We start from the raw sequence: 13,287 nt of genomic DNA, 5'->3' as shown, positions 1-13,287 counted from the left end.
ATGATGCTTTTGGACAGGGGGACTGTGTCATTGGTGTGGCCAATGGAAAAGCCCTGGCAGAAGAATACATTGCAGATTCAAAGGTATGAAAAAAATACCCCCCTCCAGTATTTTTTAAATTCTTTTCAGAAACCAAAAATATAAATATGTAAGAGAACAAAGAAGATTACATGAATATTTATCACTCATAATTTATTCATAATAGTACAGATTTTTAATGCTCTTTATTGTGTTAATTTTTCAGCAACAATCGTTTCCCAAATGCCATTGATCCAATGAAAGATGAAAGTCAATCTTCCCATGGTTTTTGTAGCAAACCTAGCAACGAATTTTAGAAACTGAAGTACTGTCATACTGCTTCAATGTATATGTCTTAAGAAAAATGCACAAATTGTAAAACAGATTTACCGAGTATTTTCACTCTGAAAATAATTAGGAAGAATATTGTTCATATATCCCAAATGGATTTGAACTAATTTATTCATAATAGTACAGATTTTTAATGCTCTTTATTGTGTTAATTTTTCAGCAACAATCGTTTCCCAAATGCCATTGATCCAATGAAAGATGAAAGTCAATCTTCCCATGGTTTTTGTAGCAAACCTAGCAACGAATTTTAGAAACTGAAGTACTGTCATACTGCTTCAATGTATATGTCTTAAGAAAAATGCACAAGTTGTAAAACAGATTTACCGAGTATTTTCACTCTGAAAATAATTAGGAAGAATATTGTTCATATATCCCAAATGGATTTGAACTAATTTATTCATAATAGTACAGATTTTTAATGCTCTTTATTGTGTTAATTTTTCAGCAACAATCGTTTCCCAAATGCCATTGATCCAATGAAAGATGAAAGTCAATCTTCCCATGGTTTTTTTGTAGCAAACCTAGCAACGAATTTTAGAAACTGAAGTACTGTCATACTGCTTCAATGTATATGTCTTAAGAAAAATGAACACGAAACCACTATTATTTATTGTATTTTTGGACATTTTTTCTGACTTCCTAATAGGCTTTGAGCAAAAATAGTTTTCTGAATTTGTTGCCAGTTATACAATAGTAGCAATATATACCATTTTGCTTGCACTTTCATTAACTAATTCTAGAAAGATAATATAATGCAATTTTAGTCAAATACAGTGTCACTTGTGGATTATCCTCATGTTCAGTTCTTTGATGATGAACTGAAATAAATTTAAAAAGGATTCTTTACCACAGAGAGTTGCAGTGAAGCTCATCAAATTCTAATCTCACACTTTCAGTGTTTTGAAATATTCAAGAGACTCTGTCATTAGAGTTTTATGTAATATTGATGAGATTCCCTTAATTTGAAATTAAGTAAAATTCCTTATTCTTCAGATATTCCACATTGTAACTGTAATAAAAGCTTACAAATCTTGGTTAACTTTATCCATTTGGAGCCAACTGGGAAATTGTGACTAATCTTTCTACAAAATGTTTTCAACAATAACAAGATTTTTAACTATCAACCTTGCCCGGAGCTTCTGGAGCATGGTGGTTTCCTTGCCTGGTAGGTACCAAGATCTGTATCTAACAGATCATTAGACAGATGGTATAGCATTCAGAATTGTTGATAACTTGATTTGTTCTAATGTACAATTTTGTAAACATTGATTGATTAGTTAATTCATTCATTCATTCATTCATATGTCCAATCGAAGAACTTAGTGAAATGCTGATTAAAACGTTGATGTTTCAAATATTCCCTACTTGTTTAGATATGTTTTCAGTCCTTGGCAAAAGGGGGGAAAGTGTCAACTTTTCTCATCCTTATGGTTCTCTGATGATGCTTTTGGACAGGGGGACTGTGTCATTGGTGTGGCCAATGGAAAAGCCCTGGCAGAAGAATACATTGCAGATTCAAAGGTATGAAAAAAATACCCCCCTCCAGTATTTTTTAAATTCTTTTCAGAAACCAAAAATATAAATATGTAAGAGAACAAAGAAGATTACATGAATATTTATCACTCATAATTTATTCAGTACATTTTGTTTATATATTCGAAAAATTAAGTTTAGCTCATTTTGCCTAACTTTAAAAGAGGAAAGAACGGACTTCCGGTCTGGCTCCGCTTCATTGAAAGCAGTCTTGTTTAGACTAACTCCGTAGTCTGTAGAGCTGTCAGGACATCGTAAATCTATTGTCCGACAGCTTGTAAGTCTCTTCCCTCAGGCAAAGAGGGAGAGATGAGCATTCAGGCTGAAGTTGAGACACCCAAAAAAGCCATAGAAAAAGTTTCTGGGGGCTTGAGGGGAGTGCTCCTTCCATAGCCTGAAAAGCTCCAGACTCGGAGATGCATCTGCCTTCTGGCAGAAAAAAACGTAGCGTCCAGTCTCCGTGGCAGAAATTGATTTATGATGGATTGTAACGCGGACGGAGCAGAAACTGGAGTTCTAGCATTTGTTTGTAAGAAGACTGCAATCCCCTGAGGATATATTTGTTGCGAAGATAGGAGAGAAGAAAGCAAATGGCGTTTTGTGGAATGCGTGTATTGGAAACGAAAGTTAAGGAAATGCTTATTAACAGCTAGTGTGGAACTAGAAGATATACAGGAAGACACTGACTAAATGGAAGAAATGAGAATTTTATGATTTATATTTTTTCTTCTTCTTTGGGATTATAGTGATTCAGAAGAAAAGCTTTTTGAATTTTTCTTTTTTAACCTCTTTTTGTCCGTTATTAGGCTATATTTTAAAAAATGGCTTTTAAGCAAATAGTACCAAAAGTCACTAAAACTTTGAAATTTCTTCAGTTCAGATTCGAAAATTAAAAGAAGAGATTAAAAAGGAATTAAGAAACTCTTTACAGGAGTTTTTCGTTTTTCAGAAATAGATCAAAAATTTGATGAAATAGAGAAAGAGATGTTGGATTTTAAGGAAGTGGTGGAAGAGCAGAAGAGGGAAATGAAAATGGTAAAGGATGCAATTTCGCAAATATTAAGCTCTTGTATTCAGATGGAAGATAATCTTGAAGAAATTAATAAAGCTAATTTAGAGTTGCAAAGGAAAATAGAGGAAATTCAAAAGAATCAAAATAATTGGAACTTAGATAATAAGATGGAAGATATACAGGCAAAGGTAGATAGGGCAGATGAAGAAAGAGTAATATTACAATATAGATTAATGGAATATGTTATAAGGGTGAGGGGGTTGAGGCAAAATAGGAAGGAAAATTTAGAAGAGATTTTTACGCAAGCCTTTGCTCAGATAAAGGGTGTGGAGCCAGAAGACTTTGAGATTAATATTGAAAGAATTTATCGTGTTAATTCTTGGTGGGCAAGACAAAATAGATTACCGAGGGATGTGGTTATTTATTTTACAACTAAAAAGATTAGGTATGAAATTTTGCAAGCCTTTTATAAAAATAAATTTCAAATATTGGGACAAGATATAAAAATGATGAAGGAAATTCCTCCTAAAATGTTAAGAAAGAGAAGAGAATTTGCTTTTTTAGTGGATGAGTTTAAGAAACATCAGATATATTTTAGATAGGAAGTTCCAATGGGTTTGTCAGTGAATTTTAGAGGCAGAAAGTATTTTCTTAATTCAGTTATGAAAGCAAGACATTTTTATATTAATGTTTTAAAGAGTGGGAATCCTTTGTTGTTAGATGCTAAGTTAATTGATTTGGAAACGATGGAAAATAGAATAGGAGAGGGGAGGAATGTTTAAGATGTGAATATAATGATTATGGTTAATTTTTGAAACTGATTTGCTTAGGATACAAATTATAGGATTTTTGTTATTTGCTATTTGTATGATATAAACCTATGGGATGATATTATTTAATTGTGAAGGATGGAAAGTAAAATTTATGAATTTAGATAATGTTGTGGATGTAATGATTTTAATTGTTTACTGTTATATTGTGGATGTAGTTTAAATGATTATTTGTTTTAATTGATACGTTTATAGATAGTAAAAGTTATGAAGTTAAGTTGGAAATATTGTATTTGAGGGATTTTATTCGTAATGATATTTGATTGATGGAGTAGTATTGGACAATTGGACATTAAATGTTATGACAATTGAAGAAATATATAAGTGATGAGAATTTGAGTTCGAGAAGATGGACTGTAATTCAAGAAATGGACTTATGAAATTTGAAGGAATATACAAGGGGAAAAAATCTGAATTTGAGAAGATGGATTAATTTTAAAAACGGATTGTAAGAAGAAGTAATATGTGAAGTTGGTACTGTTTCTTGTCTTTTTTCTTTTTTATTATTCTTTCTTATCTCTTTATTTTTATTGTGAGGGGATTTAGAGTTTTAAATTTTTGAGGGTGGGAGTTTATGTATATTTTGGGAGTCCTTCGGGAGTCCTTCGGGAGAAGGGCGGTATAAAAATTAAAATATTATTATTATTATTTTGTATACTTTAGCTTGTGATTGTTGGTCATAATACCCGGTATTTGCTCTGGGAAGTCTGGGGGGGGGGAAGGGGGAGGAGGGGGGGAAGGGGGGGAAATGATACATGGATTGGTTATTAATGTACAGTAATGTTTGAAGATATGAAATTAAAATTTAAAATGATATTGGGGCTGCTCGACTGCCATTTCAGAAAGAAAAGGAGAGAGGAGTAGAAGGAGGGAAGAAAGTAGGTAGGAAAGAGTTGAGAAGGAGGAGGGGAATAAGAAGGTTAGATAGGGTGGAAGAAGGGAGGAGTGGAGAAGGAGGAGAGGAAGTAGTAAGGTGAAGGAGATGAAGGATGGGAAAGTAGTAGAGGGTAGAGGGAGGTTGTGAAGAAAGGAAGTGGCAGTCGGGCAGGCCTGAATCAGTAATAAATAAAAATTAATGATTAATGATGGATAATAGTTTGTACATAAATATGATGTTGGAAAATGGAAATAAAAAATTTAAAATAAAAAAAAGAGGAAAGAACAATGGGAAGAGTATATATATATATATCTAACAATATATAACAAAAGAGTAACAAAAGAAACCCAATTTCTTTTGGATTCTTCTCAAGACTTCAAGTGATAGGAAGCTGATCCAAGAGAAAAAAAGATAGGTTTTTACTATCATAGAAAATTTAGAAGAAAGTGAGTATTCTTCCTAATTGTAAAATCAACCTATTTACAACTATAAGATCATAAAGAAGTAATTTCCTCTGTCCTGTTGGTTAAAGTGGCAGCATATTTAAGTCACTTGATTGTGGATCTTTGGAAAAATTACTTTGTAAACTCTGCTACATGTCATACTGTTAGCTAATTGGGATTGTCACTAGTGTTCTGAAATTCTTTATTGCAAAAGATAAGTTCAGAGAATAATAAGTTCGGAAGGCTCATGATGCCCGTGTTGAGGATTTCATTTTCTTTTCTTTTTTGAAAGTTACTTTGGAAAATCCCCCAAGGAGTATCTTATGAACAAGCTGCAGCACTGCCTGCTTCATATGGGACAGCTATCTTGGCCTTGAAATATAGAGCACAAACACAACTAGGGTGAGTGGAAGCCCAACAATAGTAGCACAAAGTCTTGTTTGGTAAACAAAGTTCTGGGTTGTGTTGCAATTCTGTAATAATTGGTGGCTATCTTGAGGCTTTCCCTGCGTGGAAGATACCAAGATCTGTGTCTAACAGATCATTAGACTGATTGCATATCGTTCAGAATTGATCCATTATTTCAGTTTATAGCCTAATTTGTTCTAATGTACAATTTTGTAAATATTGTAGATGACTTTTTGCTTTATTTTAAATATGTTGATATATTTGTTGTGCATCGGATTTGAAGTGAAGCATGCTTTTTTCCAACTAAAATGGACTGCTAAGAATTAGGAATTGTAGGAGCAGTTGTCCAAAAAGTTGGCTGCTTCCTTAGTTATATCACTTCTGTCTGAAGAAGTTAGAAGACATATGTTGTGCCCTTATAACCCTACATTCTCTGTCTATCCCTTTAGTCAGTAAGATAGTCATGGACAAAGAAATACAGATTTAGGACAGGCAGTAAGTATTACTAGGTCAGTCTTGCCCAACCTTATGTCCTCAAGGTAAACTCTCAAGTTTTCGCTGCTTTTTCCCCTCAAAAGAGCCTATAGAAATTTGAAACCAAATCCCTAGAGCTTCTCTGCCTCACCCTGAAATACTGCATTCTAACCACTGCACCACCACGGCTCTATAGTCAAATGGTCAAACCATATTAATTGATAATCTACTAAAACTCTTGTATCTGTAACCTTTAACTGGGCGAAATGGTGCATCATGGGGAAGAATTTTGTACCTCAAGTACCTCAAATAGGCTAATGCATCCAAAATATGAGACCCATGACTCCTGTGGAATTGAAATTTGGTAAAATTTACAAAATATTTTATGACATAAAATTATCAGAAAGCATTTTATGACATAATACAAAATGTCATAAAATATTTCCTATGGTTCTGTCATTTGGACTAGTGCTATATGGTTCATTGTGGGCTACTTTCAGTGCACCAAGTAACCAGGAGCAATGTGCTTATCAGTTAGAGAAGGCTGTTCACACAGTGAAGGGTAATGGATAGGGCTGGAATTCTAACTAAGGAAACTACCAACTATGTCCTTTAAAATTTATGGCTGTTAAAGCTATATGAAGAACAGAACAGCATAGATCTATTCCAGATATGTGCTAAGGATGTGCTGTGGCAGGTCCAGATTTAGGGCAGCATGACTTCTTGTCAGCTATGGAAGGACTGGAAGGGAGCATAGCAAAGCAGTTCTGGATGTGTGATCTCAGCCTGATTTGATGGGTCTAGTTTTCTTCATAGTGAGACTAATAATGTAGACAGATACTGGGGTGGAGTGAAGTGAGGAAGTGTACCGGATAGTCTTTTAATGTTTTAGATCAGGGATCTCCAAACTTGGCAACTTTAAGCCTTGTGGACTTCAACTCCCAGAATTCCTCAGACAGTCTTGCTGGCTGGGAATTTCTGGGAGTTGAAGTCAGGTCTTCAAGTTGCCAAGTTTGTAGGTCTCTGTTTTAAATCATCAGCATTTAACACATCTCTCCAGTCTCAAACTATGCTTCTGTTTTTTGCAGAGAAACTGTTTTGGTAACTGCGGCCGCTGGTGCTACAGGGCTTGCAGTTGTGGATGTTGCAGCTAATGTCCTTAAAGCAAAGGTATGCCTTCTTTCAACAGCATTAGTATATCTCTAAGCAATCTTCCAAATCGGACAAGGATGCTGAAACATCTTGAAAACTCCTTTACCACTTCTGGTTTCAACTAATTATTTCTGCTGTAAAATCAGGTAACAACTAGGTTAACACACAAGATTCTACTCATAAAATTACCTTTATCAGACAGCAGTGTTCAGAGTTGCCATTCCTACAAGGGTTCCTTACCAGTTCCAAGAGGGGCTGTTCACAACAGAGAGCCTTGCCAGATGAAAAGAAAATAAATTTTCAATTATTCCTCTCATAAGCAACTCCCTGCTCTGTTCCAAAGGCTGCTCTAAATCTGCGACGTGAAGGAAGAATAGTGGGCAGTTCGTCTCCCAATAAAACTCCCTTTGAGAAAATAGCATTAATTTTACTTATGAAGAAAAACAGGGAAGAAACTAGAAAATGCAACCAGACCCATCATCTTAGATTCCATCCAAATTAATGTTAGAGCAGCTCCCTCTAATCTACTGTGTGCTAAGTGTATTGGCCATGGTGCCTAGAAATTATGGTGGATATGTTGGATCGTTCAAAACTGGGGAAAGCTCTGTTGGCTTTAACTGCGGATGGAAAGGGCTCACCTGCTATAATGCAATGATGTCAGTTGGAAGAAGGTACAATTGTCTTTTGGGATTGCAGGTGATAGCAGCAGCAGGAAGTGATAGTAAATGCCACCTGGCTATCCAGAAAGGAGCTCTTGAGAGTGTGAATTACAACGAGGCTAGTCTGAAAGAAGAGGTGAAGAAGCTAACAGCAAACAAGGGAGTCGATGTGGTTATTGACACCGTTGGTGGAGACATCTTCAAGCAGGCATTGCATAGGTGGGCTAAAGCCATGATATATTTCTTCTGGACCGCAAAATTTGACATTTTGGTTTTATGAATGAAGGTGAATATTATGTGTCCGAGGATAGTGTTGGAGGATCCAATCATGAGGATAAGCTCCAGCATAAGTCTGAAAGATTGGAAGACAAAATTTCTGGTGCTGGTGACTGACTCAGATTGGATCCTGCAACTTTTTGGTTTCTTAGGGTAAGGGCTGTAGTGAGTAGGATGAGGGTGTATACAGTTTTGTAATTTTTCCTGAATTTGGTGTAAATTTTACAGCAATTTTATAATTGCATCAAGGCTGTTTGATATAGATATGTTCTAATTATTTGATATAAGACTTTTCTGACTTCATTGGATTAGCTGTTTTCCACTTGAAAGTAGTTCAAATTAGGGCCATTTCTTGCTAGCCAGGCAAGGTGAATAATCATTACCTGCTTGGAAATAAATTTGATTTCCCAAAATCTGAGCCTTCAGTGTATGGTTTCCAGTACATGTGAAAACTGGTAGAATTTTTTTGAAAGTACCTCAAAAGAAATTAGAGGGGAAGAATTGATTATAACTTTTCTTTAACAATCGAAAATGTTTAAATGTTTAATCACTTTTAACTTCTGTCAATGTATCTGATTTTTATGAGGTGGGAGATATCTGAAAATGTCTGATAAATTTTGAATATCTCCAATATCTTGGTCACAATGTTCTATTCTTAGAAATCCTTTACTTATTGCATCCAAAAGTGGATGGACAATCTGTGAGCTATTGCTGAATTCCAACTTCTAGCAAGTTCCTGTCGGCATAGCCAATAGTTGGGGATTCTGGGAGTTGTAGTTTAGCAACATCTAGAAGGCCATTAGTTCTCCATTCCTGTATTGCAGTTAGTCCTCAATTTATATTCATTTAACAGCAGTACAAAGTTACAATGGTGCTGACGTACGACCCATCTTCAAAGTTATGACCATCACCCCACCTCATGATAATGTGATTGCAGTTAAGATGCTTGGCAACCAGCTCACATTTATGACAATTGCAGCAACGTGCAATCATGTAATCATAATTTTAACCTTCCCAACTGACTTCTAATAAGCAAAGTTAATTGGAGAAGCAAGATCCTCTTAACAACCATCTGATTCACTTAATGACCGCATGATTTGCCCAGCAACCATGATAAAAAAGGTCACAAAATTGAGTCCAGTCATGTGATGACTTGCTTAATGACTATCACTTACCAACTGAAATTCTAATCCCAATTGTGGTCATAAATTGAGGACTACCTGTAAATTGCTTTAAACCAGGGCTGTCAAATTTGCGGCCTGTGGGCCTGGTGCGTCACATGCTGGCCACACCCATGCCCAGTTCAGCAAAGGGGAAAAAAGTCCTGTGATGCCCTGAGCTTGACATCCCTGCTTTAAACCCTTTGTTTCTGAAACCATCTAGCACAGCCCTCCCCACTCTGTGTATAATTGCGTAGCAACTGTACATCTGCTCTTTCTCTTTAGACAATAACATCTTTTGCTTTAGTTGATGACTTGATTTCCATCCATTCAGGAATAAATTTTGACCCACTCAAGGAGTTATGGAGCTGCCGTATTAACTATTTGATCCAAGTACTAATCTCTGGGTCTCTCTGCTTCATTTTTGCAGTCTGGCTTTTAAAGGCAGAATTGTGGTGGTTGGTTTTGCTGGAGGAACTATACCTTCCATTCCAGCCAACATACTGCTTCTGAAAAACATCTCTGCTCTGGGACTATTCTGGGGCCAGTACCGGGATGAAGAGTTCTCAGTCTTCTCCTCCACCATTTCTTCAGCTCTTTCATATTATCAAGAGGGTCAAATCCAGCCTCACATAGGAGGAATGTTCAAACTAGAGGAGGTAAGGAAAAGAAGCTTGACTTCAACAGTTTTGAAGCTTTTGCAGAATTTCTTGGATTGTCCAGTGGACAATCTTTATAACAATGAAAGAAAGGTGCTAATGAAATTGGGTGAATAGATGTCTGTATGTCCTGCTGCTATTTTGCAGGATAATATTGTTAATCCTTTATCTTTGGAGAAAAGTATGGGTCAGATTTATCACAGCTGCTTTCTGCATAGGACTGGTGTATAAATTGGCTTTCTGAATAAAAACTCATCCATAAATGTAAATGTTGCAGGTTACTGAAATCCAGTAATTTTGTCAGTATAGTGGCATAGGCATAGGCAACCATTACCACGATGTCCGTTGAAGATAAAGCTGTGGTATGGAGTAAAAAAGTTTTTCCCAAAGGAGATATAGAGCAGATGGTATTAGCCTCTAGCAAAAACATGAAATGCGAGTATTTCTAATATTTCATTTCCATTTTTGATTCAGGCAGGGATCTGAATGACTACAAATCCTTGCTCATCCATGAAATTTAGGGGGTTAAACTCTTATCTCTCAATTCTCAACTCTCCTTCATATGAATATTAAGATGAAGTTGGTGCCTAGGATTATGTTATGCCATACTTTTGAGGAAAACTTGAAATAATATTGAAATGAGGTTTTTCTTTAAGAGGAATGCCTCCAAAGCTTTGCCATGCTAGCTTGTAGTTGAAAATAACGATGGAATCTTTCAGTTCATCCAATCTATTTATCACTAATTGTTTCTAATTAAGAGTCCAATTGCTTTTCATATCTCATTGAATACATGCAAATGTAACTCCCACAATTAACTTGGGAAAAGCTTTAATGTTGGTCATTGTCTTTAATTATGGAAACCATTTTCTTTAAATAGTATCTTTAATTGGATTTTATCTAGATTCTTACATGCAGTTCCAGGGGGAACGGGGGTGGTGGTGGTGGGATTATTTCTGACCTTGCATAATTGTGACTTCCTATAAAATTTTCCAATCCACCAAACCAAGTTTCTGCTTTTACCTAGTTTTATGCCGCTGGGGATAAAAGCAAAACAATCTATGTTTGCAACTTTCAAGGAATATACTTGGTGCTATAAAATGTACTTATAGGATTAACATTTCACAGTCCAGCATCCTGTGAGCCTGATTGTGTGTTTATTGCATAGTGACTATACGAGTGACACGAAATAGATTTACACCTCCAACTTTGTAACACGTTCAGTGACCCTTTCTTTGAATCGCTATTCAGGTAAATGAAGCCTTTGCACATGTGACTCAACGTAAATCTACAGGAAAGATTGTCATCTCAATTAATTAAACCTCTTTGGAAAATGTATCTTCTGTGTTACTTCCTGCTGAAGAGAGAAGCTGGTGTCACTGAGTTCAAATCACTCTGCCTGCAACAGGCCTTTTTGGATTATAAAAGAAACTTTCTAGTCAAACACACTCATTGATTTTTTTACCATTTCTGAGTGGATCTTAGGCACCAACCCTTGGCTGGGCTTCTTTGTTCCTGGCCAGTCACCACTGCTGAACCGCTAGCTTTCTTCCTCCCTTGGCCCACTGCCAGCAATTGTCCACCGCCAATGGCTCCTGGCCCTCCACTCCCAGCCCTTTGTCCCTGCCCATTCCCTGAGGCAGGGTTTGACTCAGGTGTTTTGCTGCACAGGACAAATAATCACAAGCCAATTGGATGGCGGGCAGAAGCAGTGACGCTGTGGAACTAGCATGCAATTAGTGGCTGGTGGACAGGGTGATCGCAAGGGCTGTGGGGGGCAGTGTGCAATGCAACTGGTAGCAGGCTGGAGGGGACAGCAAGATCAGCGGTGGTGCGTGATTGCTGGCAGTGCATGGGGGGATCCTGGGAGCTTATGGAGCCTTTGCCGCTCATGACACCGCTGCTCTGCAAATGTTGTTTTTAAAGTGCTGCAGTTGTTTTTTTAACCTCCCTTCCTTTCCTTGGTTCTGATGACAGATCCACGCAGCCTTGAGCAGTAGAATGCTTTTGCACTGCAGCTTTGTTATATAATTCAGGCCCCATCCCCATCTTCAAAACCATGGCTCAAAAATGATGATAACCTATATGTAATTTGTACGTTACTTTCTTTTTTTATGATTAAAAAATATATAATTTTCCTTGAGTTGTTTCATCATTGTATCTGGTGTAAGCGCATTCCTAAAGATTTAATGTATAATGAAACTCTGTCGTGTCCCACTCCTCCACTGACGACCGGGTCAGGGAAATCTGAATCAGGCGTGCCTCTGCAGCTCTGCCAAAGTCCTAGCAAAGTTCTCAAGGCAGGCAGGAGACCAGAAAGTGACTTCAGCAAGATATGTTAGACTTTGCCTGACTCAGAGAATGCCAGAAAGCAGATCCTTTATATAGGCCATGGGGTGTGGCTCCATGACTCAGCACTTATCCAGGCCTGCCCCTCCCTTCCTTCTGTCGCCGCCGCCTATCAATTCTTCTGAAGCGAGGGTCACTCCAGTCTGCAGCTGTTGGCAATTGACCTTCCTCAGGCTCACATGCTGTGGGGGAGGGGGAGGGGTCTAGTTGCTCCGTTTGCCTGGGCATGGAGCCAGAGCTGGGGGCTGGAGGTACTTCTTCCTCCTTAGCCTGTCTGGCCATGGAGCCAGGGCTGGGGCTGGGAGGCATACTAGGACATTCCTCAGCGTTCAGAAGCAGATAAGAAGGCCCCGGCTGTGGTGAAAGCGGGCGAGACACAACAAACTCCTACAGATATAGGTGATATGTGGCAATCTTGTGAGCTCAGTGTCTAAGAGATCAAGTAGCCTAAGCAAACTTAAAGGGTGGAGATAACTTTGCCATCAAGTTGTGTACATGAACAGGAAGAAGGGATGTCGGTTTACACATTTCTTTCTTTCATTCTTCCCCCATGTCTAATAATTTTTTATAACACTTTGGTTTTGTATGATTTATGTTATTAACAATAAATTACATCATCTGCGCTTGGTTTTCACAATATCTAATGCTAGAATCTGTCTCATTTCTGCTAGAAGCACAGTCCAAGACCCGACCTAGTAGCATCTCTTCAGATGTTATTTCCATACGGCTCTTCCATCTTTTAGTTGGTAACTAAGGAGCACAGGTCTCCAGTTGCTGACTCCTCCTCCTGACTATGAGGAGCCCATAGCCAAGGACTAATGTAAGTTCTCAACATCACCCTTCGCTCCTATTCAGCAATTTAATCCTGAAATATGAATGGGTCAAATAAGAACAGAAATCAGAAACCTCATAAGTGAGAGCTGAGTAAGACACAACCTCCCAATTTTCTGTGTTACTTTCTTCCTTTTTAAAAAAAATCTAGAGTCTCAGTCGGTTGCCCATCTTATTTTAAAGATTGCACTGGGTTAGTGAAGCCTGGCTAAATAGTTTATTTCACCATGGCAGGAATAATGCTAATTTTAAGAAATA

The 13,287-nt window shown here is 37.4% G+C and overlaps 1 protein-coding gene across 5 annotated transcripts in view; it reads left to right on the top strand.

Moving 5' to 3' along the window:
* Positions 1-13,287, top strand: part of LOC131195536 (quinone oxidoreductase-like protein 2) — a 32,849-nt gene that overhangs the window by 13,147 nt on the left and 6,415 nt on the right. The window contains exons 5-10 of one of the 5 annotated variants that reach the window (XM_058177520.1): positions 1,825-1,890; positions 5,357-5,466; positions 7,035-7,116; positions 7,795-7,976; positions 9,624-9,852; positions 11,101-11,987. In XM_058177520.1, coding sequence (XP_058033503.1) covers positions 1,825-1,890; positions 5,357-5,466; positions 7,035-7,116; positions 7,795-7,976; positions 9,624-9,852; positions 11,101-11,169 — 738 coding nt within the window. In that variant the 3' untranslated portion in view covers positions 11,170-11,987. The other 4 variants (XM_058177522.1, XM_058177521.1, XM_058177519.1 and 1 more) reach the window with 4 other exon arrangements.

This window comes from Ahaetulla prasina, chromosome 3 (genome assembly GCF_028640845.1).
Source record: "Ahaetulla prasina isolate Xishuangbanna chromosome 3, ASM2864084v1, whole genome shotgun sequence".
NCBI lineage: Eukaryota > Metazoa > Chordata > Lepidosauria > Squamata > Colubridae > Ahaetulla > Ahaetulla prasina.
The sequence above is the reverse complement of the archived record's forward strand: the minus strand, read 5'-3'. Positions and strand labels throughout refer to the sequence as shown.